Source organism: Simochromis diagramma, unplaced genomic scaffold, assembly GCF_900408965.1.
Source record: "Simochromis diagramma unplaced genomic scaffold, fSimDia1.1 OVJJ01000385.1, whole genome shotgun sequence".
Taxonomy (NCBI): domain Eukaryota; kingdom Metazoa; phylum Chordata; class Actinopteri; order Cichliformes; family Cichlidae; genus Simochromis; species Simochromis diagramma.
In genome coordinates this window covers 21,353-46,990 of record NW_024386751.1, presented here as the reverse complement: position 1 = coordinate 46,990, position 25,638 = coordinate 21,353, and the positions used below count along the sequence as shown (strand labels likewise).

Here is a 25,638-nt window from a genome sequence, read left to right as displayed (position 1 = left end):
TGTCAGCTATCAAATATGCGGCAAGTAAAAGAAAAACAAAAAAATCCAAAAAGCAAAAATCTGAACTTCAACAATGTTACGTCTGAAAGTTCAGGAAAAGGTTAAACCTATCTCACATGTAACAAACAAACACATTTTCAAGTGTTTTTTTCAAGCTTTGCTTCCATGATAATATTTTTTCTGTACAAAGACTACAACTTCTGGCCTGTGTGAGTTTTCATGTGGCGCAACAAATGACTACTAGATATGAACATTTTCCCACAAGTTTTACAATGATAGGGCCTCTCGCCTGTGTGAGTTCTTATATGCACCAATAAATGACTACTACATCTGAACATTTTCCCGCAAGTGTTACAAGTATAAGGTTTCTCACCTGTGTGCGTTCTCATGTGCTTCAATAATGAACTATTACATGCAAACATTTTCCCACAGCTGTTACACAGATAAGGTTTCTCACCTGTATGAGTTCTCGTGTGCTTTAACAAATAATTTCTAGATGAAAACATTTTACCACATGTTTTACAATGATAAGGTTTCTCGCCTGTGTGAGTTCTCATGTGGATAGATAAAGAACTGCTACAGGCAAACATTTTCAAACAAGTTTTACAAGGATATGGTTTCTCACCTGTGTGAATTCGCCTGTGCTTCAGTGAATCGCTACTGTATGCAAACATTTTTCCACATGTTTTACAAGAATATGGTTTCTCACCTGTGTGAATTCTCATGTGGTAAGTCAAAGCACCCCTCTGAGTAAAACCTTTCCCACAAGTTTTGCAAAAATACGGTTTCTCACCTGTGTGAACTGTGTAATGTCTTTTCATTTCATAATTCTGCTTAAAAACTTTTCCACAAATATCACAGTCTAAAGCCTTTTTACATTTGTCAGAGTTACACTGATTCTTCGACGTAGGGGAATCTACTGCATAGTTGTGACTTTTGGTTCTATTTGTAGTTGACCCTGAATCTACATCCATGCTTCCTTCCTGATTTTGGCTCTCAGCAACAGCAGAGCTATGAGAGAGGAGATGATTGCCGTTTGATTCTGGTTCATTTTGCTCACTTTCCTCATAAGCAGCAGTCACCATAGAGGTATCAGTCTCCTCCTGACTGCTGCACAGTTCCTCCTGTTCCTCTTTAATCTGTGGAGGTTCTGGTTCCTCCTGGTCCACACTGGAGCTCCTCTCCTGGTTCCAGAGCTGCTGCTCAGGGAGAACCTCCTCCTCCTCTTTAAAGACAGATTGCTGTGGGACGTCTGGAGGGACGAAAGGAGAAAACAAAAAGGAAAGTGGTGTGGTAGAAAATCATCTCAGTAAATATACTAGCAAAATAATTTTCTACAACATGAAGATGTTGTTCAGAAATACACAAAAAGCTTCCATTTCTGGTCAATGATCACTGATGTCAGTCTAGTCTTTATTCCAACCTTCCCAAATTTTTTTTTTTCCTCTCTCTCTCTCTTTTTTTTTTTTTTTTAAAAAAAAAAAAAAAAAAAAAAAAAAAAAAGGAAAATTTTTAAAGATTAAAGATTTAAAGATTTTTAAAGAACTATCAATTAGATGTATTTTGGGCAATTTCCATTGTAAATATTCAGGGGAAAAGAGAAAGGTAGAGTGGAGCTGAGCTGTGATGTCATCAAGTACAACACTGTTTCAATCATAAAATAACCACAGTGAGTCCTCGAGTACTTGAAAGTCTGGACTAATTGGTGAACTTGTCAAGAATGAACTAAGAAATACACAAGTATGAACCTGACTCACATGGTATTAAAAAAAAAAAAAAAGACCATTTACAGTATGGAGAGGGAGGGAGGGGTGAGACATTTGTAGACCAGTGAGGGGCTGTGATTCAGAAAGAACTGATGTACCATCCTGAAGAAATGATTACAACAGAAAATCGTATTTGGATGAGCAAGGAGCAGAGATGGAAATTTTGGATCACACTCTCAGGCCCCCTCCTGTATCTGAACAGTGTCTCAGCTGCTCAGATACATGAATGCCTGGCTTTCACTTAGGGAGCAGTTGGAGAATAAATGGAGCGCAGTGCAGTCCTGTCCTCTGTTTGCTCTTTGTTAGCTCACATCTCCAAAAAGTCCTCACAATCAGAAACGTCCCGCAGAGCTGTGATCAGGATCCTCCCTCAGAGGGACACTCACCTGTCCTGTGCAGCTTGATTTGGGGTTTCCAGGTGATATCCAGCAGTCTGCGCTGACGGTCGATCTCTTCCTCATACTGGACAGATTCATTAATATCTGCTAATATTTCTTTAGATTTGGACTGAATAAATGTGTCAGGATCCTGAGAGAGGAGCTGCTTCCTGTGTGGTTCTGGTTCACTGTGCTCTCCTTCCTCAGCAGCAACAGTCACCATGAAGGTATCCGTCTCCTCCTTCAGTCCCAGCTGCTCTCCCTCCTGACTGCTGCACAGTTCCTCCTGTTCCTCTTTAATCTGTGGAGCTTCTGGTTCCTCCTGGTCCACACTGGAGCTCCTCTTCTTACAGACATAATGCTGTGGGAGTTCTGGAGAAAGACAGGGACACATGCAAAAAGAAAGTGATGACGATAATCTCTGGACTCTTACTGCATTTAAAATTGTGGAATGATTGTGTCTGAGGCAGGTCCTTAGTTAAAGTTTGAGCTCTAGAACATAAAGTCTTAGCTTCAGCTCTTTGTAGACTGACTAAATTGTAGCTCTGTTGAGTTGTCTGGAATGTAAATGGCCTGTATTTGTATAGCGCTTTACACATTCAGTCATTCACCCATTCTCACACACCTACCTAAATAACCTCCTCTCTGAGACTGATTGAAGATGATGTCATTATTGGTCGATAGCATGTCAAAATGCTTCCTAACTGCTGATATTTATTCTTTTTGGTGGCTCTATAATGTGCTAACAGTCTCCGTGCACGCTCGTGATGATCCTCAGAATCACTTCGATCCCGTTCATGCATAAAACTAATTCCCAGGTCTTTTCATCAGCTCGAATCACATAACGAGGCAGTCGCAGCATTTCAGAGAAACGGGGCCTCGTTTATCTTTGGTCATGTGATATTAACGGACCTCGACACTGGCTTCATTTGGACACGCCCCTTTTAATCAACACAGGCCTCAGGGCTTCAGTGCCAGACATAACATCACCACTTGCATGGTTTGTTCTGGGGAAGGAGCTTAAGCTTTGTAAGCCTGAGTTTTGCTCCTGAAGAGGAGCTCAAGGTGGAGCGGCAAGAGTAAAGGCTGGCCAGTAGCCCAACAGCCACGGGGCTAGCCTGTGGGATTTTGTTTAGTTGATTTATTCACTCATTTAAGTTTCCTTTGTTTTTTTACAGTTCTTAATTTGTTTGTACAAGTTTGTTTTTGGCCGTTCATGCCACCGGCCTGTGCGGCCATCACTGTGGGTTTTTGTAAGGAAATTGCACATCAGGTGAAGAGAATGCCTGCCTCCACCTGTGCTTACTCCACCACACCTGCAGCCCCCTGACAAGCTGACAGAGTCAACAAGGCAGTATTTATGATTTTTATAATCAGCACAGTGTGTTGCCAAGGAGACGATAGTGGCATTGACATGCATTTGAAATTCATCGACATCTTTATCTGCATAAAACAAAATCACACACAGAAAAGAAAAACTCAGCTTATATTAATCAATAAAAAAAAAAAAAAAAAACGAGGAAAAAACACCCCCCCACTCGATCATATTAAATCAGGCATAAAGTAAGAATTTATGTGCCGAGACAATTTTAACTACCTTCAGAGACAAAACAGCTGTAGACCATACTTACAACAACAACAACAACAACAACAACAACAACAACAACATCATAGTATTTTCCTCTATAGAGTTTTATTGCTGCTAGTTAAAGACGCACGATCTGATATCCTCGTGTTGGTGTTGTTCCCAGATCATCATACTAAATGTTGTTCCAGGATCAACATTGCAAGTGACCAATCAGAATGTTGTGACGTCATACTTTTGCGACTTCGGGAAAAACCGGCGTAAAACAAAAAAACAAAAACAAAAAAACAACGTACTTAAGTTGCGAGAAACCGCCTCTGTCCGCCGATCAACGGACCCTGACCCTAACCCTGACCGTAACCCTTTAATAAACAGTAAGCAGAATTGATATTGTCCTTGCAACATTGGAATTTCATAAATGCACGAATGGCTTGGCGCGCAAAAGAATAACGTCACAACAATGTGATTGGTCACTTGCAATGTTGATCCTGGAACAACATTTAGTATGATGATCTGGGAACAACACCAACACGAGGATATCAGATCATCCAGTTAAAGACACTGAAATATAAAGTAATTCATGGTGCTTTTTTTTTATTATTATTATTATTATTATTATCATTATTATCATCATCATCATCATCATCATCATCATCATCATCTCATAAGACTTGAAAATGATTATAGATGAACCCGAGAACACGTTTAATCAGAAAACATGCTGATTTTTTATAAGTGGTTGAATATGTGCTGATTGCAGCAGAGAACGGAAAATCTTGTGATTTCTATGATGTAATAATTTCAGATTTCGACAGATATTAAACTTGAAAATGATCCTTGATTCACCCGAGGACGACTTGAACAAGAATGTAGGGTTATCATTGATAACAGGTTGGTTGTTATATTCTTAGAAATGCATAATTGTGCCGGTGTGTATTTTGTATTTCCCTTTTAGTTTTGGTAAAACAAAAACGTTATCACGTGTTAAATCTTGTGGAATTTGATGATCAAAAATTGCCACTGAATTATATTAAACACTGCAACAAAAGGAACGGCGACGTACTAACAGATCATCCCAACAGGAAGAGGAAACAACCTTTTGGAATACAGATTGTGAACTTTCGAGCTGCATGTAAATGCATCGTCAAATGCAGGAAAACTAACTAAAACTGTAATGAGTGTTCACAAAACGAACTAAAATTAACTGAATTTATAGCAAAAATGTGTTTAGTTTTCATTGATGTGTGCGTGTCATACAATAGTCAAGGGTGAAAATGAAGTTTAGTTTCCAGATTTTTTCTTGCTGTCTCATTATGCCAGCAGGTGGCAGCACGTTAGTCGAGTCGTCTGTGTTGCTGCTCCGTCCACGTGCAGAATCATGTCAGGAAAAGTCGGGAGAAAGCGCCAGAGTCCAATTTGGGAATACTTTGAATATGACTGTGTTTTGGATAAAGCAAGTGTCTTGTAGTGGAAAGAGACAAATTATGAGGGACATTTCTAAAGGGAAAAAAATCCCACAAACCTTAAAAGTGCACTTGAAAAGCTCACACAAGAAGGCTAACCTAGCTTACCTTGAGAAGATAAGGGAGCACACTCAACCCTCATCCCCAGAAACAGAAGCTAACCCCAGGCAAGGCAGCGTGATGCATCCCGAGACAACAGGACGGGGATATCTACATAACTGTGTGAGTCAATTGCCTTCAAAGAGTTTATCAACTCACTTGAACCAAAATTATGAACACCCGGTGCTGCAAGAGTTAATAGTCTCATTGGGGCCAAGATATAAATTTTATAGTTGCCTGGTATCAATGGTTGTTCATCTGCCCTAATTTATTTATTTAAAGAACCCATAGGTGGGAATGTGAGTTGTCTGTCTCTGCGTGTTAGCCCTGCGACAGACAGGCGACCTGTGCAGGGTGCAGTATGGTAGCTGGAATAGCAACATACCCAAGGATAAGCAGAAGAGCATGACTGATATGATGAAACTGGGATTTTGTTGCACTTAATTATTGCAAACACGACTAAAACTATAACTGAAACTAATCAAAACTAAACTGAAACTAAGGATTTTCAAAAAATAAAAACTAAACTAGCAAACAATTGGTAAAAACTAATTAAAACTGATATAAAATTGAAAATCTGAAGTCAAAACTAAATAAAAATAAAAACTAATGAAAATTGCAAAACTATTAAAACCCTGATGTTAACAAACCGTGAAAAAAAGCCACACAAAAAAAATGAACGATTGCTGGTAAGGGTTTCTATACATTAGTATTTACGAAGGGTATGTTGTCAGCCGCAGCTTTAAAGTTTCAAGTTCCACCAAGCAAAGGAAAAAGGGAAGTAATTTTGCCACTAATGTCAGTTCAGTTCCAGGAGTCAAAACTCAAACTGGAAGCAGAACAAATCCCACCGTTCGTTTTGTTCACACAGCAATCATTTACTAGAGAATTGCAAGCAGTTCAAAGCTAAAATGCATCGGGATGAGTTGACTTTTATCAAGGAAAGGGGAATTTGTTTTGGTTGTTTGAAAGTTGGTCACACAAGCAAAGACTGTAGGAGTCGTTTGGATTGCAACGTGTGTCACCAGGGGTTCTTCATATAGAGCGGAGAGTTCCATGTGCATCCTCAGGTCATGAAGTTGATGCATTTTCTTTTCTATTTTTCCAGTTCAAGTTAAGAGCCAAAAGAGCAATAAAACTGTGCAAACCTTTGCATTTTTGGATCCTGGAAGTTCAGGTACATTCTGTACAGAAACTCTGGCAAAAAGACTGAATCTAAAAGGTAAAAAGACCAATATCCTTTTGAGAACAATGAGTTAAAATAAGATGGTTAGTGCACAAGTTCTGTCTGGTCTGGAAGTGTCTGGTTTGGAAGCAAATGACTTCATGGCGTTGCCAGATGTTTTGACTCAAAAGACCATGCCAGTTTCTACAGTAAATATTCCCCAGCAAGGCGACATCGATCAGTGGCCTCATCTTAAACCTGTTAAACTTCACAACATTGATGCAGACGTGGAGCTACTGATAGGCACTGATGCTTCCAACGTTTGAGAGCCATGGAAGGTGATAAACAGTGTGGGGGGTGGACCTTATGCTGTAAAAACCAAAGTTGGCTGGGTCATAAATGGTCCCCTGTGCACTGGAAGTAACAGCGGAAATAAAAACTGCACTGCTGTAACAGCCAATAGGATTTCTGTTGAGCGTCTTGAAGAAATGTTGATTAAACAGTACAATCATGATTTTAATGAAAGCTCCTCAGAGGAGCAGACTGAAGTCCAGAGAGGATCTGTGTTTCATGGATATTGTTAGTAGCTCAATAAAACTTATTGGAAATCCTTCTCACATGGATTTGCCTTTCAGGAGAGAAGGTCCCAGCTTGCCAAATAACCTCTGTGTCGCGGAGCAGCGTCTCCAGAGTCTCAGACGGAGATTTGAAAAGGATGCTCGTTATAAAGATGAGTACACTGAATGTGTAAACAACATGCTTGAACAAGGATATGCCGAGCTTGTGCCTGCAGAGGAGTTGCACAAAGATGGAAAGGTGTGGTACATCCCTCATCACGGAGTGTGTCATCCCACAAAGGGCAAATTAAGAGTTGTATTGGACTGTGGAACAACTTATAAAGGAGCATCATTGAACAGCCGGCTTCTACAGGGACCTGATCTCACAAGCTCGCTGGTTGGAGTTCTGATCAGATTTAGACAAGAGGTTGTTGCATTAATGGCAGACATTGATTCCATGTTTCACCAAGTTCACGTCTCAGAAAAACACGTCAACTTTCTCCGTTTCCTGTGGTGGCAACATGGCGACACTACAAGGTTGGCACAGGAATACAGGATGAAGGTGCATTTGTTTGGAGCTGTATCTTCGCCAAGCTGTGCAAATTGTGCTCTACGGAGAACTGCAGATGACAATGCACAACAGTTTCCAGCTGAAGTGGTTGATACAGTCAAAAGAAACTTTTATGTGGATGATTGTTTGAAATCTGTTGCTTCAGGAGAGGAGGCAGTGCACATGGTGAAGAGGCTGACAGATATCTGCGCTAAAGGAGGATTTAAGCTTTCAAAATGGATCAGCAACAGTCGCACAGTGCTCATGTCCATCCCAGAGGAAAGAAGAGTAAAGGAAATTAAGGCTCTGGATTTGGACGCAGATCAGCTTCCAGTTGAGAGAGCACTGGGTTTACAGTGGTGCATAGCAACAGACAAGTTCCAGTTCAGAACCTCCCTGCAGGACCGTCCAACAACCAGAAGGGGCATTTTGTCGGTGGTCAGCTCACTGTATGATCCTTTGGGAATCTTGTCTCCCTTCAGTATGCCAGCTAAACTGTTGCTACAAGAGCTTTGCCGACAAAATTGGAAGTGGGATGAAGTTATTCCCCAATTTCTTTCCCAGCAGTGGTGTGATTGGCTGGAGGATCTCCAGCTGATTTCAAAGCACAAAGTGGAACATTGCTTTAAACCAAGTTGCTTTGGAAGACCAGATAAGGCACAACTTCATCATTTTTCTGATGCAAGTCAAGATGGGTATGGAACAGTGTCATATTTAAAGTTGGAAAAGAATAACATCTCGCATGTTGCTTTTCTCCTGGGAGAAGCTAGAGGAGCAGTTTGCTCCTCTCAAGCAAACTACAATTCCCAGGCTGGAAGTGACGGCTGCAGTTCGAGTGAATATGCTTCTGCAAAAACAGCTGCAGGTAAGGTTGGAAGAATCAGTTTTTTGGACTGATAGTACAACAGTACTGAAATACATCTCCAATGAAACCTGAAGATTTAATACTTTTGTTGCAAACAGAATTGCTGTCAATCGAGAAACAACAGATGTGAATCAATGGAGATACGTTTCTTCCAAGGAGAATCCTGCAGATGATGCATCCAGAGGTATGAGTGCTGGGGATTTCCTCAAATGTAGAAGATGGATAAAAGGGACAGAATTTCTCTGTAAGTCAGAAAAGGAATGGCCTAAACTGGATGTGGAATATAGTGCAATTTCTGCAGATGACCCAGAGGTCAAAAAGGACCTGAGAATGAATGTCATTGTGAAGGAATTACAAAATCCTACCAACTATCTTATCCATTACTTCTCATCTTGGGCAAAACTTAAAATCTCTGTAGCCAGGCTTTTAAAGCTGAAAGAGGCCTTGGTGCTGCTGGCGCAGAAGAGGACAGAGTTGCTTGCTGCAGGTTTTAATAAGAATGATCTGGAAAGTCAGAAAGAAGTGGAGATAAGAATGGAAAGGTTTAAGACCACTTTGAAGAAAGGAAATATGACTCCAGAATATGTAGCAAAGACAGAACGAGCTACTATTCAATATGCACAACAACAGAAATTTAAAACTGAAATGGCTTTAATCAGCAATGGCCTCAAAGGAGTCTCCAAGGGAAGTTGTCTCTACAAACTTGATCCAGTGTTGGATGCAGGAATCCTCTGAGTGGGTGGCCGAATGACTAAAGCAGCCACGACTATGGAAGTAAAGCATCCGGCAATTTTGACAAAGGATATGCATGAGTCACTGATTTTACGCCATATCCATCAAAGGTTGGGACTCGCAGGAAGAGCGACATGCTGTCAAAACTGAGACAAAAATACTGGATACTAAGTGCAAATTCTGCTGCCAGGAAAATCATTTCTCGTTGGTCAAACAAAAGGAATTGCCACTACAGAGGGACACTCACCTGTCCTGTGCAGCTTGATTTGGGGTTTCCAGGTGATATCCAGCAGTCTGCGCTGACGGTCGATCTCTTCCTCGTACTGGACGATCGTTTTTTCAAACTCCAAGAATATTTGTTCAGCAGCAGCAGTTAGTCGCTCGTTGATAAACTCTCTCAGATACTGAGCTGAAGGCATCGTTGCTGCCGCAGCTCACAACAACATAACCGACCTCCAGCTCAGTCACACAGACAGCTAACACTACTTCCGCTTTTTCCTTGTTCACTTCCGTCTAGTGTCGCACATTAAAGTTCCGCCAGAACAGCACATAAGATCTATCGTACAGTTTTAGTTTGGATATTATTTCTGCTCCCGTATGAACAGATTCATCTGTAAATAAAGTTCACGTCCAAATAAAAGTCAAATAATCAGATATTTGTGATGCAGCTCATCAGAGTTACAGCTGTAAATGTCCATCAGCTTAAATACATTAAACAGCCAATCATATAGCCGCAGACATGTAAAACTCCACCCTGTGGATCACCAACATTAATATTGTTCTTCGGACTCTCTGAATCTTTTAATGTTGTAATTGTAACCGAGGACAAGGGAAGAGTAAACGGGGCACAGAAATAAATTGATAATTTATTTATTACATTAATTAAACATACAAAGTCCCAGTTATTTCCAGACAGGACTTACAACATCCTGCTGATATCCCAGCTGCACATGAGACTTACCACACAAACGGTGTGCAAATTACACAACGCTGCAAACCGTTACACCGTTTAGCGACACTGCAACAGATTCACCTGCGGCACGCACTGCAAACAATTCGGGTCTCAGCACAGCTGGGAAGCAGCGCTATGTATGGCCTGTAATATAAAGGGAAGTGACACAAACAAATAAAAAAACTAAGGAGGTCAGTCCGCCCTTACACAACTCACTGCCAATCAATAACCGTCTTTACAGCTGGACGGACTAACCAAAACAATCAAAAGAAGGAAGCACAGCAGAGACAGCACAGCTGAAAAACACAAACAACATTAGCGATTAAAATATTACCCAATAAAATATCAATATTATGAAACCATTCAAAGTCAAAGCTGAAACAAACACTCAATATACCTGCAATATTGATCAGTCTCCCTGCGCGCAGTCGATCTGGGGCTTGATCAATTCTTCCATTAAAAAAGTCCAACGACACATTAAAAATCGGCACCTACAATATGATCCAAACAAAATGGTAAAAGTCTCTTACCGGTAGTAGACCCACTCGCACCCGAGTGAATTAATCGCCTCTGGGGTTTTTTTTTCCACAGAAGAGCGCTGACTTCACCCCACACACCCACTACCTTTTCACAGCTCTTCAGCCAATCACCTGGCAGAGAGCAACAACCTGCCAGGTTGAACTGTAGATGATGAATCTGAGAAACATAATTGTTTGATTCCTTTCGCAGAGAGTGGATCCCTCTAACTCTGACACTCTCGGCCTCTCTGGGACGATCTTTTTATCCACACGTTAATAAAGCAGCTCATTAATGTCACGTGTTCAGCCTCTTCTTCCTTTGAATCACACTTTTCCAGTCTATTGTTGCCCCACCCTCACTTAAAAAACACGATGGGACAATAAGTAATGAAACAAGCTCAGATTTGTCAGATAATCAATAAATATTATCTTCATAATATTTTGCATAGATGTAGGCTTGAAGGTGCTCACAAATCCTTGTAAAGCTAGTTTCAGCTGCTCTCTTAACCACAGGAGTTTTGTCACAGTAGGTTTGCTTAGTCCAATTTTTACATTTGATGCTCTTCCTGATGCAAAATCAGTATCGTCCTTTAGAGAAAGCTGCTCTCTCTTGTGACTGCTGCAGAGTTCCTCCTGGACTGCAGGGACAAAAGGAGATCAGAAGAAAACTGACATAAATTTAAAAAAATGCATCTGTGCAAATATTTTGTTTCAACTACAAATAAGCTTGCTTCAGCCCGGTCATGAGACCGAGTAGACGTGCAGGACACATCAAAGAGTGAGAGTTAAGAGTCAACAGCAGCGCCTGTTACTGGAATAATGATCAAAATCTTTGATCATTCAAAGCCAAAAAGAGTCTGTCATCAAACCCTCAGATCAAAAAGGAAAGAAGCTCGTTTCTCCTGCTGACAGCCAGTCTTTGGTTTTCACAGTGAAAAAGTTACAGAAAAAATAATAAGGAAGAAAAAGTGTTTCCATTTTGTCTGATTTGTATTGTTGGATTGTCATTTATGCTTAGAAATAGATATTTATAAATGCTTAGAAGTATATAATCGTTTGTATATTGAAAGAATGTCTCATCCTAGGAGGTCTGTAACAACTCTGTGTAGCATGAAGAGGGGAGTGCGTTCACTCCTCTTCAGTGTGTTCTGGCACAGATCACACACCTCCTAGGATCATGAGAGAGGTCATATCTTCTCTTGTTGATATACGGTATAGCGAGCACACGTATATCTGTTTGAGTGTAAGAGCCTTTTGTTTATGTGAACCGCTGGACTCCTGCCACCAGCTTTGGGGAGTCTTCAGAGTCACATCTTGACACACACACACACACACACACACACACACACACACACACACACACACACACACACACACACACACACACACACACACACACACACCTGGGCGTACACACAGACAAGGTATTCTTTGTATACATGTGTGCCTGTGTATGACGTCATATGTTAATGAACTTATGCATATTCATGTAACCACAATGAAAGGAGTGCTACAGGGAACCTGGCTGAGAGTCTGACGGAGGTCAGGTGGCTCCAGTTGGGTCTCCCTCATGCATGAGTAACACAAAGAACTTTGGTGACTTGCGTCTTGCTTTTTGCTGTTGTAGTAAAATTGTCTCATTCCAGCGAAGGGTTGTGCTACACAGACCCATCACATTTCATTTACTTTGTTCATGCATTTGTGATCCATCCTAGTGAATCCAGCCTCCAGCCTGAAAGCTAAAGTGCTTCTATTGGTTCACTAACAGGAAGTGTAAGAAAGAAGTGAAAAAATATATAAAACAGGAAACAGCGATTCGGGGAGGAGCACGGAGGAGTGACTGAACTGCAGAGGAGAGAAAACCTTCCACGTTTCATTAACAGACGACAAAGGTTAAAGATTTCCAACATGCTGCCTCTGGACTGTTATCTTGTTTCTCTACTGATTATGACTTGTCTAACAGGTACGATATTATGTGTTGTATACATTTAAAAATATTTTAGTCATTGATAAATATGATTACACTGAAGAAAATGGGACATTGTACAAAACATATTTGTCTCATTTTAGGAGTCAGATGTGAAGAACTCACTGCAGACAAGGAAGACACGTCCAGTTTGGAAGGCAGCGCTGTTACTCTGTCCTACAGATACTCCAAACAAGCGTATGAAAGCGATGAATTTTACTGGTATCGACAACATGCAGGAAAAGCACCAGAGCTCCTGATCGCTCACATGGGATCAAAGAATTTAATGAAACGAGAATCCTCCAGAGTGTCTTTCAAAGTGGTCGATGACAGAAGACAAATAACGATCTCCTCTGCTGCAGTGTCTGACTCTGCTGTGTACTACTGTGCTGTGAGGCCCACAGTGACAGGAAACAGCAAAACTCTGTACAAAAACCTTTGGAGCAAAGACAACAGAATACTCCACAACATCCACTAGAGGGAGCCACACATCTTTGTTAGTATACAGACTAACACATAACACAGCTGTGATGAAGAGCTTCAGGTGAAGTTAATGTGATTTGAGCCTCCTCCTCCTCCTGACTGCAGAAACCTGTCTGACTCCAGCTGTGAACATCAGACCACTCACAGCTAACTCCCAGTGAACATCACTTCCAACATTTCTCCTCTGGAAACATGGAAAAACTGGCTGTGATCTGGATCTTTGCAGCTCTCGTAGGTACGTATGTTTCTGACAGGAACACCTGAAATTCAAAGACATGTTTACAGCGTTACAGATCCAGTTTGGACTTTCTTTGAGCTCAAGTTTGGAGTGATGATTAAACAGAAAAATATTTCAATTGTGAAATCAGAGAAACGTCAGAAAAATCAGCAGTAAAATGTGTTTAAAAAAACACAGTAATACTCACAGATACTCAGCCTCATGGACAATGTTAGTCTGATGGCTTCATTTTCTCTACTTTTCCAGGACTAACAGCTGGAGACTCAATCACTCCTCAACAAGCTGAAGTCACTAAAACAGAAGGAGAATCTGTCACACTCACATGTAGCTATGAGACAAGTGAGAGTGATGTTTGGCTTAACTGGTACAGACATGATTCTGACCTTCAGGCTCCTCAGTTTATACTCTACAAAGGAGCAAGATCACAGAGTGGCAATGATTATATCCCTGATAATCGATATGGATCCCAAACATCACCTACATCAACTAATCTGACCATAGCAGCCCTAACCCTGGCAGACACAGCTCTCTACTACTGTGCTCTAGAAACACAGTGATACAAAGTGTAGAAGAGGCTGTACAAAAACCTGAACACAGATATCTGACTACTCTTCAAAGAGGAGGGAAGTGGTATTCAAAGCACAGCTTCATATCAGATGGATTCTGCTAATTCCTGTTTTATCAGAGTCACTGTGGTTACAGCTGCTAATGAAACACTGTGGGAGGATTCACATGAGCAGCAAATCCACATCAACCACAAACCAACTGCAGGAACGTTCAGACATTTCAAAATCAGAGAAAATTTGTTAATCCCAGAGGGAAATTGAGTTGTCATGGCAGCAAATATATAACAAACAACAAGCACTTATCTAAAATGAGTGTAGAAACAGAGTAGTGATAGATAAATAGATAAATATAGAGATATAGGTATAAACATAAATTGACATTAGTGATGAGGTGTGTGTCTGTGTGTGTGTGTAAGAAAAAAGCATCAGAAGTCAAATAAAGTAACTAGTAATAAACTCCCAACATTGTTGGTGCATTAATGATGTTTTACAGCTGAAACTTTTACTTTGTTATTCTCACATTTTCTCCAGAAGGGTTTAAACTTGTAATTGAGACCTAAACTGATTGCACTGGCACATGAAAGTCACCAAAGGATTGTGCACACAAAACAAAGATGAAGAGATCTCTACCCCTAACCCTTTTGATACTGCAATACCTGCTTGTAGATTTGTCATAACTTTGACTGACAGCTACTCCAAATGGCCTGAGCTTGCCTTTTCACCTTCTGCTACTACTAATGATGTTATTCACTTTCTCTCATCTGTCTTTTGTCATCATGGCAACCAGAGACCATCGTAACAGACAATGGTACACAGTTCACCTCTGTAATGTTCCCCTCATTCCTCCAGAATAGAGGCACCTCCCACAGCAGAACATCTGTCTACTACCCAGCTGCAGACGGAGCAATCGAATGGTTTCATCGTGCCCTCCGCACCTGTATCCAGACAGCAATCCAGCAGTCAAAACCATGGAAGGAGACTGCGCTGGATTGGCTTCAAGTTTACCGTGCAACACCACGTGCAAACACTGCATGCAACACCTGCATGCAACTACTCTCCTCTCTCCCTATGATCCTATTATCTCGCCTTTCCTGCTTGTTAATGCTCGCACCTGACTCTTAGACTCTATTTTTCCTTATACATATTTTTTATGACTTGTGCTTTTATTATGTTTTTATTTTAATATGCATTTTATATTACCCCTGTGTATTAGTGGCATTGACCTGTGAGTATATTTGATACTTTGCTAAGGCCTTATAATAGGGGAGACCGGGGATAGTTGTAACGTGGGTCAGTTGTAACTAGAGATGGACCGATCCGATATTACGTATCGGTATCGGTCCGATACTGACCTAAATTACTGGATCGGATATCGGAGAAAAATAAAAAATGTAATCCGATCCATTAAATATCACGAAAGCAGCTCACAAAACTTGCAACACGCCGTAACTCGCCTCAGAACGTTAGCACGTCGGAGCAGTATGCATCACGTGATAGAGCGGCTGTGGCATGCGGGACCTGTCGGTGGTCTGGATAGCATGTGGAGCTTCGCTAGCAACCCGGCATTTCATCTCCGACAAAGTTATCCCGAGAGAAGTAAAGCAAGTGTGTAAGTCCATCTCTGAATGTTTGTAAAGCATTCCTGCGTTAAGCTTAACAACCGATATATGGAGTGACTGCCTCTTCTTGCTGCTACTTCAATCATGAAACTGCTTAACGATCAGCTGATCTGCTTTTCTGTCGCGAGTCCGTCTCTCTTGTTTGTTTTTGGCCCACTTTGCACCAGAAAGAGGAAACCAGCGGCTGAACAACAGCAGCACGTTTAAGTTTGATCAGCTGTTGTTAGAATGTATTTAATATTACTTTCTACTCGAGGATCTTTTTCTACGTAGCTGACGCTGGTAACTGTGCAGGGGCGCATCTAGCAAAGTTTAGCCAGGGGGGCCGATAGGGCATTAACAGGGAAAAGGGGGCACAAAGACATACTTTTCTTTCTTATTCTCATTTAAAATGTCCAGCTTTTAATAAATAATTATCTGACACCCAAAGTTTTAATCTGATGTAAAATGTATAGAAGTCCATTACTGCATATAGTAACTGTTAAGTCTAATATACCCTAGTAAGCTATAGTACTTTTTACTTTGGGAAGGTACCATCTGTGCAGTCTGCAATTTTGTTGAAGAAAGATGTTGAATCTATTTAATATTTCTTGAAAAATAATTGATTTCTGTGCATTTTTTTTCACACTGCATCAAATTAAGGTTGATTACGTCGATTAAGCATCATGAGGTGGAGCGTGAGGGGGTGGTTCCCTATTTTTTATTTATTTATTTTTGTTGCTGGGAGTTGGAACCCTATTAGTTAGGTTGCTTAATATTTACGCTAAGTACTCTTTAAAATACCAGAATAGGGAGGATGGTGTAGGTTTAAGTTTATTAGATTGATCAGTGTTGCTGAACTATGAAATATTTTTTTTTGCATACAGGTATAACAGAATAGCTTTAGTGTAGTTGTTGTTTTAAACTTGAGTATGAACTTATACAAAATGCAGCAAGACATTTAAAAAAACAGTTTTGTTGATTAAAAAAACACTATATCGGATTCATATCGGTATCGGCAGATATCCAAATTTATGATATCGGTATCAGACATAAAAAAGTGGTATCGTGCCATCTCTAGTTGTAACACTTCCAATTTCTCCAATCAGGGCTAAGTTTCAAATGATGTGACTCATCCTGTGCATGCCCAACTCAGTTCTGCTATCACATGTGAAAAATCAGCACATTTTGTCAAACACAGACAATTTAACACGAAAAAAAGTAATTTGTATGCCAAAAAGTAAGTTTTTCTACTTTATTTCAATGTCTAATAGCATTATCTGCTTTGCAGTTAAACTCATCAAACCTAAATTATGTTATTTGTATGTCTATGGGGATATATTCTGTGTAGGTCTTTAGTGCTAGTGTTTTAGCCGTTGGCTGTAACGTTAGCTATTTCATGGCTATAGGAGTCTGGGTCAGCTGTAACAGCAACAGTCTGGGTTAGTTGTAACAATAATGCAGATGTTACAACTTACCACACTATTACTTTAACTTATATTAAACAAGTTGGGGCAACGACATCAGCAGAGAGAGGTTCATTGGTCGCTTTTGTATATGCGGTTAATGCCATTGGCAACACAATTCCTCCACTGTTTGTGTTCCCACACATACATTATGCAGACCACTGTGTCAGAGATGGACCAGTAGGAAGTACTGGTAGTGGAAATAAATCAGGATGGGTGTGAGAAACAGATATCCTCATCTTTCTGAAGCACTTTGCAAACCACACCAAGGTAAGCCAGGATAAAAAGTAATGGAATTGCGATGCTGGTGCACAGCAAAATTTTTCAGCTTCATTGTTATGTTCAAAATTGGTGCAAGAGTTGTAGGTTATAATGCCCACTGAGCCAATGAGGCCAAACTCAAGGAAGACCAACCAAAATTAATGAAATATTCAGTTGCAGAAAATTCCATAATTGTCTTTTTTGGGGGGTTGGAATATGTTCAAAAGCTAGATTTCTGCATTCTGTCACACACACACACACACACACACAGCTACATAAATGGCTCTAAGTGCATTCATGTGTTGAATAAACAAAGATTACATGTTAATGTTTTGTTAGTACCCTTATTTCATTGTGTTACATTTCACCCCAGGATATGTTACAACTAACCCAGACTATGGGGTTAATTGTAACATTTCACTCTTTGTGTTTGAGGCCACACCATGCAATGGGTAATTGTGCTGCAGAGAAAATAGCTGCACTATTTAATAGCCGAGACATGTAAATACTTTGCATTACATTTTGAATCCACTACCTTAAACGAGCTCCAATTTACAGACAGAAATGTCAAAAATGTTACAACTACCCCCGGTCTCCCCTACTTGTGTTACTTCTCTGTCTCTTATGTTAAGCACTTTGGTATACCGCTGGTTTTTAAATGTGCTCTATAAATAAAGATTGTTGTTGTTGTTATGAACTCCTGTATGGCAGGAAGATGCGTACTAAACTGGATGTACTCCCTTTGCCTTCTGCTGTGTGTCCACTGTTGCACGTCACTCAGTTCAGAGACGTCAGTTGAAAATGCAACGTTACACTGATGGTAGGCGTCACGGAAACCTTCTTTTCTACCAGGAGAGAGTGTGAGGATAAGGAAATCACACAAAGTTGCCAAAGGACATCCCAGATTTACTCCTGTAACAGTAACAAAGGCTCAAAGGCTCAAAGGCCTTCTTGCTGAGTGATGGAAAGATTTGGGATGCCACTCATCGAGCACGCTGTCGCCCAGAGACTGAAAAGAACGCTGACGCCGCGAGGCTGCACCACACTGGCTCACCTACTGCCAGAAGACTGCCACGCGTCAAGTACAAGCCTCGCTGGCACAAAGACTATATTGTATCATAATGGTTTTTCTTGATAAAAGGAAATTAGAGAAATGTTATTAATTGTTCTATTTTAGTTTAACAGAACTGATTTACTGCTGCCAGTGCACTAGGAACTAAAAAAATGAAATGGAAATAAGTGGAATAATAATTTCTTTTTTCATTTTACATAGTAGTGCAACATAATTTCAGGTTTACTTAGCTTTGCTAGTTGTAGTATTCTGATGTTACAGCTGTTACTACAATTTAAGTTTACAAGCGTATTGTTGATTTGCTAAATGTTGAATTACTTCATCTTGGTGCTGCGCTAGTTGGTGATAATTTTTTACGATGAAGTCTCTTTCATAAAGAGGGAGGAGCTGTTGTGTTATACAATATTGCACCATTAGAGGGTGTTGTCATGAAAAAGTGCTGTTGAAAATACAGAGTTAGAAAACAGAGTTAAGATGGCGAACTGGAAAACATGTAACACCCTGCTACCTTTACGATTAAGGTTATGTGCTGCATTAATTAAAGAGCACTTGTTTATAACCAGCCATTGTTACAGGACGCTCTGCTCTTTGTTTACCCGTTGCCATGGTAAAGCCTGTATCAGAGCTCCATTGATGATTTCTTTCTTCCTCGACTCACAGTTCAGTCTGTTAAACCTGCTTCCTGCAATAGGAGCAAATATCCACTGAAAGCAGCAGAAAGACGTGCTGAGTGTGAAGCTGTCAGCAGGGGGAATAACACAGGGCTGTGAATGAGTCCTGTCACTGTGATCAGGCTCCTCCTTCTAATCCACCAACTTAGTGTTGATGAAGACTAAACAGAGAGATCACAGCTTCTTTATACTTGCTGTAGCTCACAGTTACTCTACACTGCAGATATGACGCCTCTGTTCATCTCAGTGCTGCTGGCTGCTATGTGCCTCGGTATGAACACAACTCTGTTTCTTTGATATCAACATTGACGTGATTCTTTAACAGCACACTGATACTGTTTGTTGGTGTTTTACAGAATGCAGAGCACAAAAAGACAACGTGCTGCAAGCAAAAGGAGAAGAGACTGCTGCTGCAGGAGGCACAGTGACACTTGGCTGTCTCTATAACACCAGCATTACATCAAATTATTATCTCTTCTGGTACAAACAGGATGGAAACAACAGCCCCAAATTCATCCTGAGTCGCTTTAAAGTTGGTGAGGGGAAAAACGAGGCTGGAGACAGATTTTCATCCACACTGGATTCCAGCATCAGATCAGTTCCTCTGAAGATCCAGAAGCTTCAGCTGTCTGACTCTGCTGTGTACTACTGTGCTCTGCGGCCCACAGTGACAGGAAACAGCAAAACTCTGCACAAAAACCTTTGGAGCAAAGACAACAGAATACTCCACAACATCCACTAGAGGGAGCCACACACTGTTAAACTTCTGATTCTTGTGTCATTGGACTGATGACAAAGACAACAGAGAAATGAAGCAGTAAAGATCAGAGACAGAGATAGAGCTGCTGTGGAAGCACAAAACTATTTGATTGGCTGAGCTATTAAACTGGCCCCGCCCACTGATCTTGAGCTCATCCAATGACATTATTTGTTGGTCATTGTGCTGCAGTGGAAGAACATTGTTCATGTGCTGTCTGTCTGGCTTTAATAACTCCAAAGACATGTTGCTGCACCTCTTTTTGCTTCTATCTCACATTATAGGTGAGTTTAAGAACAGGGATTAAAGTTTAGTTGAAGCTGCTGCATTAAGCAGATATACAGACTGCATTTCACTACTTTTCTTCTTTCTTTTTCCAGGACTAACAGCTGGAGACTCAATCACTCCTCAACAACCTGAAGTCACTGAAAACAGAAGGAGAATCTGTCAAACTCACATGTAGCTATGAGACGAGTGCAGTGATACTCCTTGGCTTTATTGGTACAGACATGATTCTGACCTTCAGGCTCCGCAGTTTATACTAAGGAAAGGGGCAAAACGCAGCACAAGTGAATATATTCCTGATAAACGATATGGATCCCAAACATCACCAACAACAACTAATCTGACCATAGCAGCCCTAACCCTGGCAGACACAGCTCTCTACCACTGTGCTCTAGAAACACAGTGATACAAAGTGTAGAAGAGGCTGTACAAAAACCTGAACACAGATATCTGACTACTCTTCAAAGAGGAGGGAAGTGGTATTCAAAGCACAGCTTCATATCAGATGGATTCTGCTAATTCCTGTTTTATCAGAGTCACTGTGGTTACAGCTGCTAATGAAACACTGTGGGAGGATTCACATGAGCAGCAAATCCACATCAGCCACAAACCAACTGCAGGAACGTTCAGACACAATAAAAACTGTCAAACATCAAAAGCTGCTCATTTACACTATTTTATATTTAGTGGATGAGGACATGCAGAAATGCAGCAGAAGCAAAACAAACAGAGTAACAGAGGTTTATCTCTTTAAGGTAAAATCTCTCACATGAAGCTAAAAGTCCAACCAGGAAGACCATCTCATGCTTGTTCCATTTATTCTCTTTGAACTCATCACATCAGATGATGATGCTCTCCTTCATCACTGTCCCGCTCTCATGTTTAAGTGTTTCCCCTCTCAGTGTCAGATGGATGCAGCCCTCCTCCACCTTTCATCAGGACCAGAGTCTGTGGGTCCTTCCACTGAGGTCATCAGCAGTCCTGCTCCACATCACATCCATCCAGATGTTCAGCATGGTTCTTCAGCCCTGCTCCACCACCACAAGAGTCCAGACTCCCTCTGATCTAAACACTGAGGACTCCTCACATGTTTCTGCAGCAGCAGGGAGAGTTTCCAGTGAGCAGCTTCATGTCCTCACAGCAAACACAAGAAACAACTTTAGAAAGTTTTGAACCTTCACTGTCATAACACATCAGCCTGCAGCTGGCAGCACATTTTTCCTTGGTTTATATTGTAATTTTGTCCATATTCATACAGGAAGTGAAAAATGGATAACATTAAATACATGAATCCATAATTTTAAATAATCAGCCATCAGAAAATGTTGTAAAAACTTTATTTACACAGAGACTTTCATGTGTCCATGCTGTACATCTTCAGTTTTCTCATGGTACATTAAATAATGTGCTTTAAATAAGAAAAGAGTCGAGCTGGGCAGAAACTTCAACATGTGAGTGTGACAAAAGCCTGAGGCACATTTTAAAAGATGAAATCCAGCATTCAGAGAGAACGAGACATGAAATGAGAGCACAGCAGCGTTCAGCAGGAGTCAGCTGTGTGGAAGAAAACCTAACAGTGACGACCAGGAGCCCAATCAGGCCTCCATCGACAGTAATTCATGCAGGAATTTTATTTCTTTAACTATTTTATTGCCATTAAAGGAGGTTAACAAAGTATTTGTATGTTTTGTTCAAATATGAAAGGATTCTGCAGCAAAACACTCCAGATATTAAATATAGCAGCATTACATCTTAGACAGTGTGATGCTGATGTGATACAGGCGGATGATACGAGCGGGCCAAACCACCCACACACACACACACACACACACACACACACACACACACACACACACACACACACACACACAGAAAACAATTAACAGAGAGACTCATTCCCACTGGTGACACTAATTCAGACTCACTGACACTCACCACGTCCAGCCCTCCGTCTCTCTGTCACTGACACAGAAACACAAACATCCAGCTGTTGTAAAAGTTCACAGCTGTTCATCCAGCAGCAAAAAGCTCAGCTGTTTGAAACTGCGGCTTCAGAAACATCTCATGTAATAAACTCTGAGCTTCTTCATGAAGTCTGAAGCTGCTTTCAGTCTGAAACATGTTTCCAAGCAGTTCTTGAATCTGCAGTTTGGTTTAGGCGAAACGTTTCCCTCGTTTAGCTGAACGATAATCACACATCAGTCCGGATCCTTCAGCTCCTTAAACTTTATCATTCTCCAGTAGGGATGGCTATCGTTTAGGTTTTATCCGATACCGGTACCCATCCCTATTCTCCAGTCATCAGTGATTTTCATTCAAGCTCTTAAAATCTGATGATAAGCCAGTTTCAGACGAAGACGCTGAACATGCTGTCGATCCAGTACTGACCCAGCGTGATGGAGTAGTCATGGATAAAGCCCACTCAGCTCATCCAACAAACATGGATCAGGGCTCGTTCCTTCAGTCCAAGGCCGGCTTTATTTTTATTTAACTCTTCAGGTATTGTTCAGAACTTAAAATCCAACCTTTTCATTAAAAAGCTCCTGATGCACCCTGGGAAAGTCCATACGAAATCTGTGAAGTATCCTGGTGTTACCATGGCAACCCAGCCTTCACATTATACTGGTGTGATTACTGTAACTTCACTAACTACACAACAGTACAAGACTAGCTAGAAAAACATCAATCCAGATGCTGAGTCCTCCCCTGCTGCCTTCTCATGAGCACCCCCTGCAGGCCAACCCCACAAAGTACGAGTGAAAACTCTTCCTTCATTTGGGCTCCTTTCAAAACTGCTCTGTGAGGACCATCAATGTTTGTTTGACACAAGCATTACTTCTTTCTCCTGTGCTGCTACACATAAAAATCTACTCTCATACACTCACTCTGATTCAGCAGTAGTTACCAGTGATCCAGTCGTACACAGCAAACACTTAATATTTCCTGACTTTCACAGTTTCCTTTAATAAACTTTGAAAACTACGTCTTCTCACCTGGGTGACTTTTCATGTGGCGCCACAAATGGCTGCTGTACGTGAACACTTTCCCACATATTTTACAGTGGTACGGCTTCTCACCTGTATGAGTTCTTATGTGTGCCAACAAAATGCTACTGTACGTGAACATTTTCCCGCAGGTCTTACAGGGATACGGCCTCTCGCCTGTGTGGATTCTCATGTGGACAGTCAAAGCGCTCCTCTGAGTGAAGCTTTTTCCACACATTTTGCAAGAATGAGGCTTCTCACCTGTGTGGGTCCTGTAGTGGTCCTTCATTCGGGACCTTCTCTTAAAGGCTTTGCCACAAACATCACATGCTTCGAGCTTTTTCACTGTGTCAGTGTTGCACTGGATCTCTGACATGTGGGGGTCTACACCGTTACTGTGACTTTTGTTCCTAAGATGTGTCGTTGGTGTTAACACTTTTTTTCTAGTTGAATCAACGTTCCTGCTTTCTCCATGATCTACAGCAGAGCTGTGACAGAGGAGCTGCTCCATGTTTGGTCTGTGCTCTCCTTCCTCAGCAGCAGTCACCATGAAGGTGTCCGTCTCCTCCTTCAGTCCCAGCTGCTCTCCCTCCTGACTGCTGCACAGTTCCTCCTGTTCCTCTTTAATCTGTGGAGGTTCTGGTTCCTCCTGGTCCACACTGGAGCTCCTCTCCTGGTTCCAGAGCTGCTGCTCAGGGAGAACCTCCTCCTCCTCCTCCTCCTCCTCACAGACAGGCTGCTGTGGGACGTCTGGAGGACAGAAAACTAAAATTGAAGCGATGAAAAAGAGAAAACTGAGTAAATATTCACTGCAGCCATAAGTGTGTATAAGAGCAAAAACTAGAATAAAATGAAGCACTTTTCTGTTAAAGAGGTCAGATAACCTGTGTAAGCTCCCACACTCTCCATGCATAAGTGTGTCTAGCATATATTTATCTGTCATACACTGGATCACATCACACACAGGTCACTGCTGTATGAGAAGACGATGCTACACTACATGCCACTGTCATACTCCAAACCTCTAATCACGGAGCCTGAATGATTCTGGGTTCAATATGGAAACAAAGGTCAGTGATCTGTGCAGAAATGATGAATCGATGATTTACTCCGAGTGTCTGACGCCCTGCAGAAAATGATGAATTCACAAAAAGTAAATATGAGTGAAAATTCATCTGAAGCCGTGGAAGCTGAATGAGACGTCGAACCGTTCTCCAGCATGAAAAGTTACAGCAGTACGAGGCCTGGATTCACTTTACAGATTAGGGCAGCAGAGCAGACAGGAAAGGGGGAGGGAGCGGGAGCACCCCAGACAGCAAACGGCCCAGGGTGGAGTCCAACCCGTCCTCCTGCAGGAGCACCTCTGATTCCTCACTTTGTCCTGTGGAAACACCCACAGAGGGGATACGAGCGCCACAGAAGGCAAATCCAGGCCAGAGTGCAGCCCGTCTCCAGCAGCTTCGTTTTATAACACGAGCTGTGCGTTTTGGCAAGCCCGACTACATCCTGCTGGTATCGCTCGTCCACCAGAGAAGTGACTTTCCTCACCTCTGTGGCCAGACTGGTCAGAGAGGAAACTGCTCGAGGCACAAAGAACTGAACCCCTAAAGCCCCTCGTGCAGCTTTTTATGGGCTGTGGCCCCCAGACACTCACTCCAGGCCCGGCTCCAGGATAGGGCCTGGTACAGCTACACAAACCCCTCCAGCACCACAAACAGCTGCTGATTCACACACAGACAGAACAGGTGTGTTTAGATGAAGATAAAGTGGAACTGGTTTCAAACAGTCCTCAGCACAGCAGCAGATCACAGCGCTGAGGACGAGCAACAGCCTGCAGATCAGTCACATTAGATATTTTATTATTGCACAGCGACTTCATGTTTCCAACATTTGTTTGCAACTTTCACAAGTGCAACAGGAAACATACATTTATATAAGCGTTATATTTATATGTATAAACTCCATCTGGAATAAATAATGTGCTCTGAAGCTCGACTTTTGATGTTTTCCAACTTTGACAGCAAACATAAAGGAACTGATTGAGTGACCCAGGTCAGAGAAAAGCTCAAATCCACCAGCTGCTGTTTGCATGGAGCGCAGCGCAGTCCTGTCCTCTGTTTGCTCTTTGTTCGCTCACATCTCCAAAAAGTCCTCACAATCAGAAACGTCCCGCAGAGCTGTGATCAGGATCCTCCCTCAGAGGGACACTCACCTGTCCTGTGCAGCTTGATTTGGGGTTTCCAGGTGATATCCAGCAGTCTGCGCTGACGGTCGATCTCTTCCTCGTACTGGACGATCGTTTTTTCAAACTCCAAGAATATTTGTTCAGCAGCAGCAGTTAGTCGCTCGTTGATAAACTCTCTCAGATACTGAGCTGAAGGCATCGTTGCTGCCGCAGCTCACACACTCAGCTCACACAACAACAACACGCTCTCTGCTCGGAAGAAAAGCTAACGCTACTTCCGCTTTTTCCTAGTTTACTTCCGCCTGGTGTCGCGCAGTAAATTTCCGGCGGAGGAGGGCAGTTAACTTTTCTTTCCGCCTCTCTCTCAGCTGACTTTACAATAGCATCTGTTGGTGATATGATTTATTTATTTGTCAATAATAAAATAATTCATATTATATATAAATGCCCACAGACAGACAGGATACACAGAATAAG

The 25,638-nt window shown here is 41.6% G+C and overlaps 1 protein-coding gene and 2 gene segments (V, D, J or C); 2 read left to right on the top strand and 1 right to left on the bottom strand.

Moving 5' to 3' along the window:
* Positions 1 to 144: 144 nt before the first annotated feature.
* LOC120728088 (zinc finger protein 501-like) lies at positions 145 to 25,527 on the bottom strand. Of its 5 annotated transcripts, none has more exons than XM_040022806.1 (3): positions 25,253 to 25,527; positions 2,153 to 2,216; positions 145 to 1,252 (listed from the first exon to the last, which is right to left on the bottom strand). In XM_040022806.1, the coding sequence occupies exons 1-3, from the start codon at positions 25,358 to 25,360 to the stop codon at positions 192 to 194; spliced, it is 1,233 nt and encodes a 410-aa protein (XP_039878740.1). In that variant the 5' UTR covers positions 25,361 to 25,527; the 3' UTR covers positions 145 to 191. The 5 variants fall into 5 exon arrangements, with proteins under 5 accessions (XP_039878740.1, XP_039878725.1, XP_039878730.1 ...); XM_040022791.1 differs by lacking the exon at positions 2,153 to 2,216 and adding an exon at positions 23,680 to 23,741 and having other exon boundaries at positions 145 to 1,214; positions 25,189 to 25,458; XM_040022796.1 differs by lacking the exon at positions 2,153 to 2,216 and adding an exon at positions 23,680 to 23,726 and having other exon boundaries at positions 145 to 1,214; positions 25,189 to 25,457.
* On the top strand, positions 12,480 to 13,554 carry LOC120728396. The segment is given in 2 exon segments: positions 12,480 to 12,592; positions 12,700 to 13,554. Coding segments are annotated over 2 exon segments (429 nt in total).
* LOC120728457 lies at positions 18,955 to 19,608 on the top strand (the record flags this gene model as incomplete). The annotated part of the segment is given in 2 exon segments: positions 18,955 to 19,221; positions 19,307 to 19,608. Coding segments are annotated over 2 exon segments (348 nt in total), but the record flags the coding sequence as incomplete, so codon positions are not given.
* Positions 25,528 to 25,638: the final 111 nt, after the last annotated feature.

Excerpts from the sequence above, each read along its gene's own strand:
- LOC120728088 (XM_040022791.1), bottom strand. The coding sequence starts at position 25,360 with ATGCCTTCAGCTCAGTATCTGAGAGAGTTTATCAACGAGCGACTAACT. Across the intron at positions 23,742-25,188 it reads AATCAAGCTGCACAGGACAG|TTTTCTGTCCTCCAGACGTC; the intron begins GTGAGTGTCCCT and ends CTTCAATTTTAG. Across the intron at positions 1,215-23,679 it reads AGGAGGAGGAGGAGGAGGAG|GTTCTCCCTGAGCAGCAGCT; the intron begins GTTCTCCCTGAG and ends GAGGAGGAGGAG.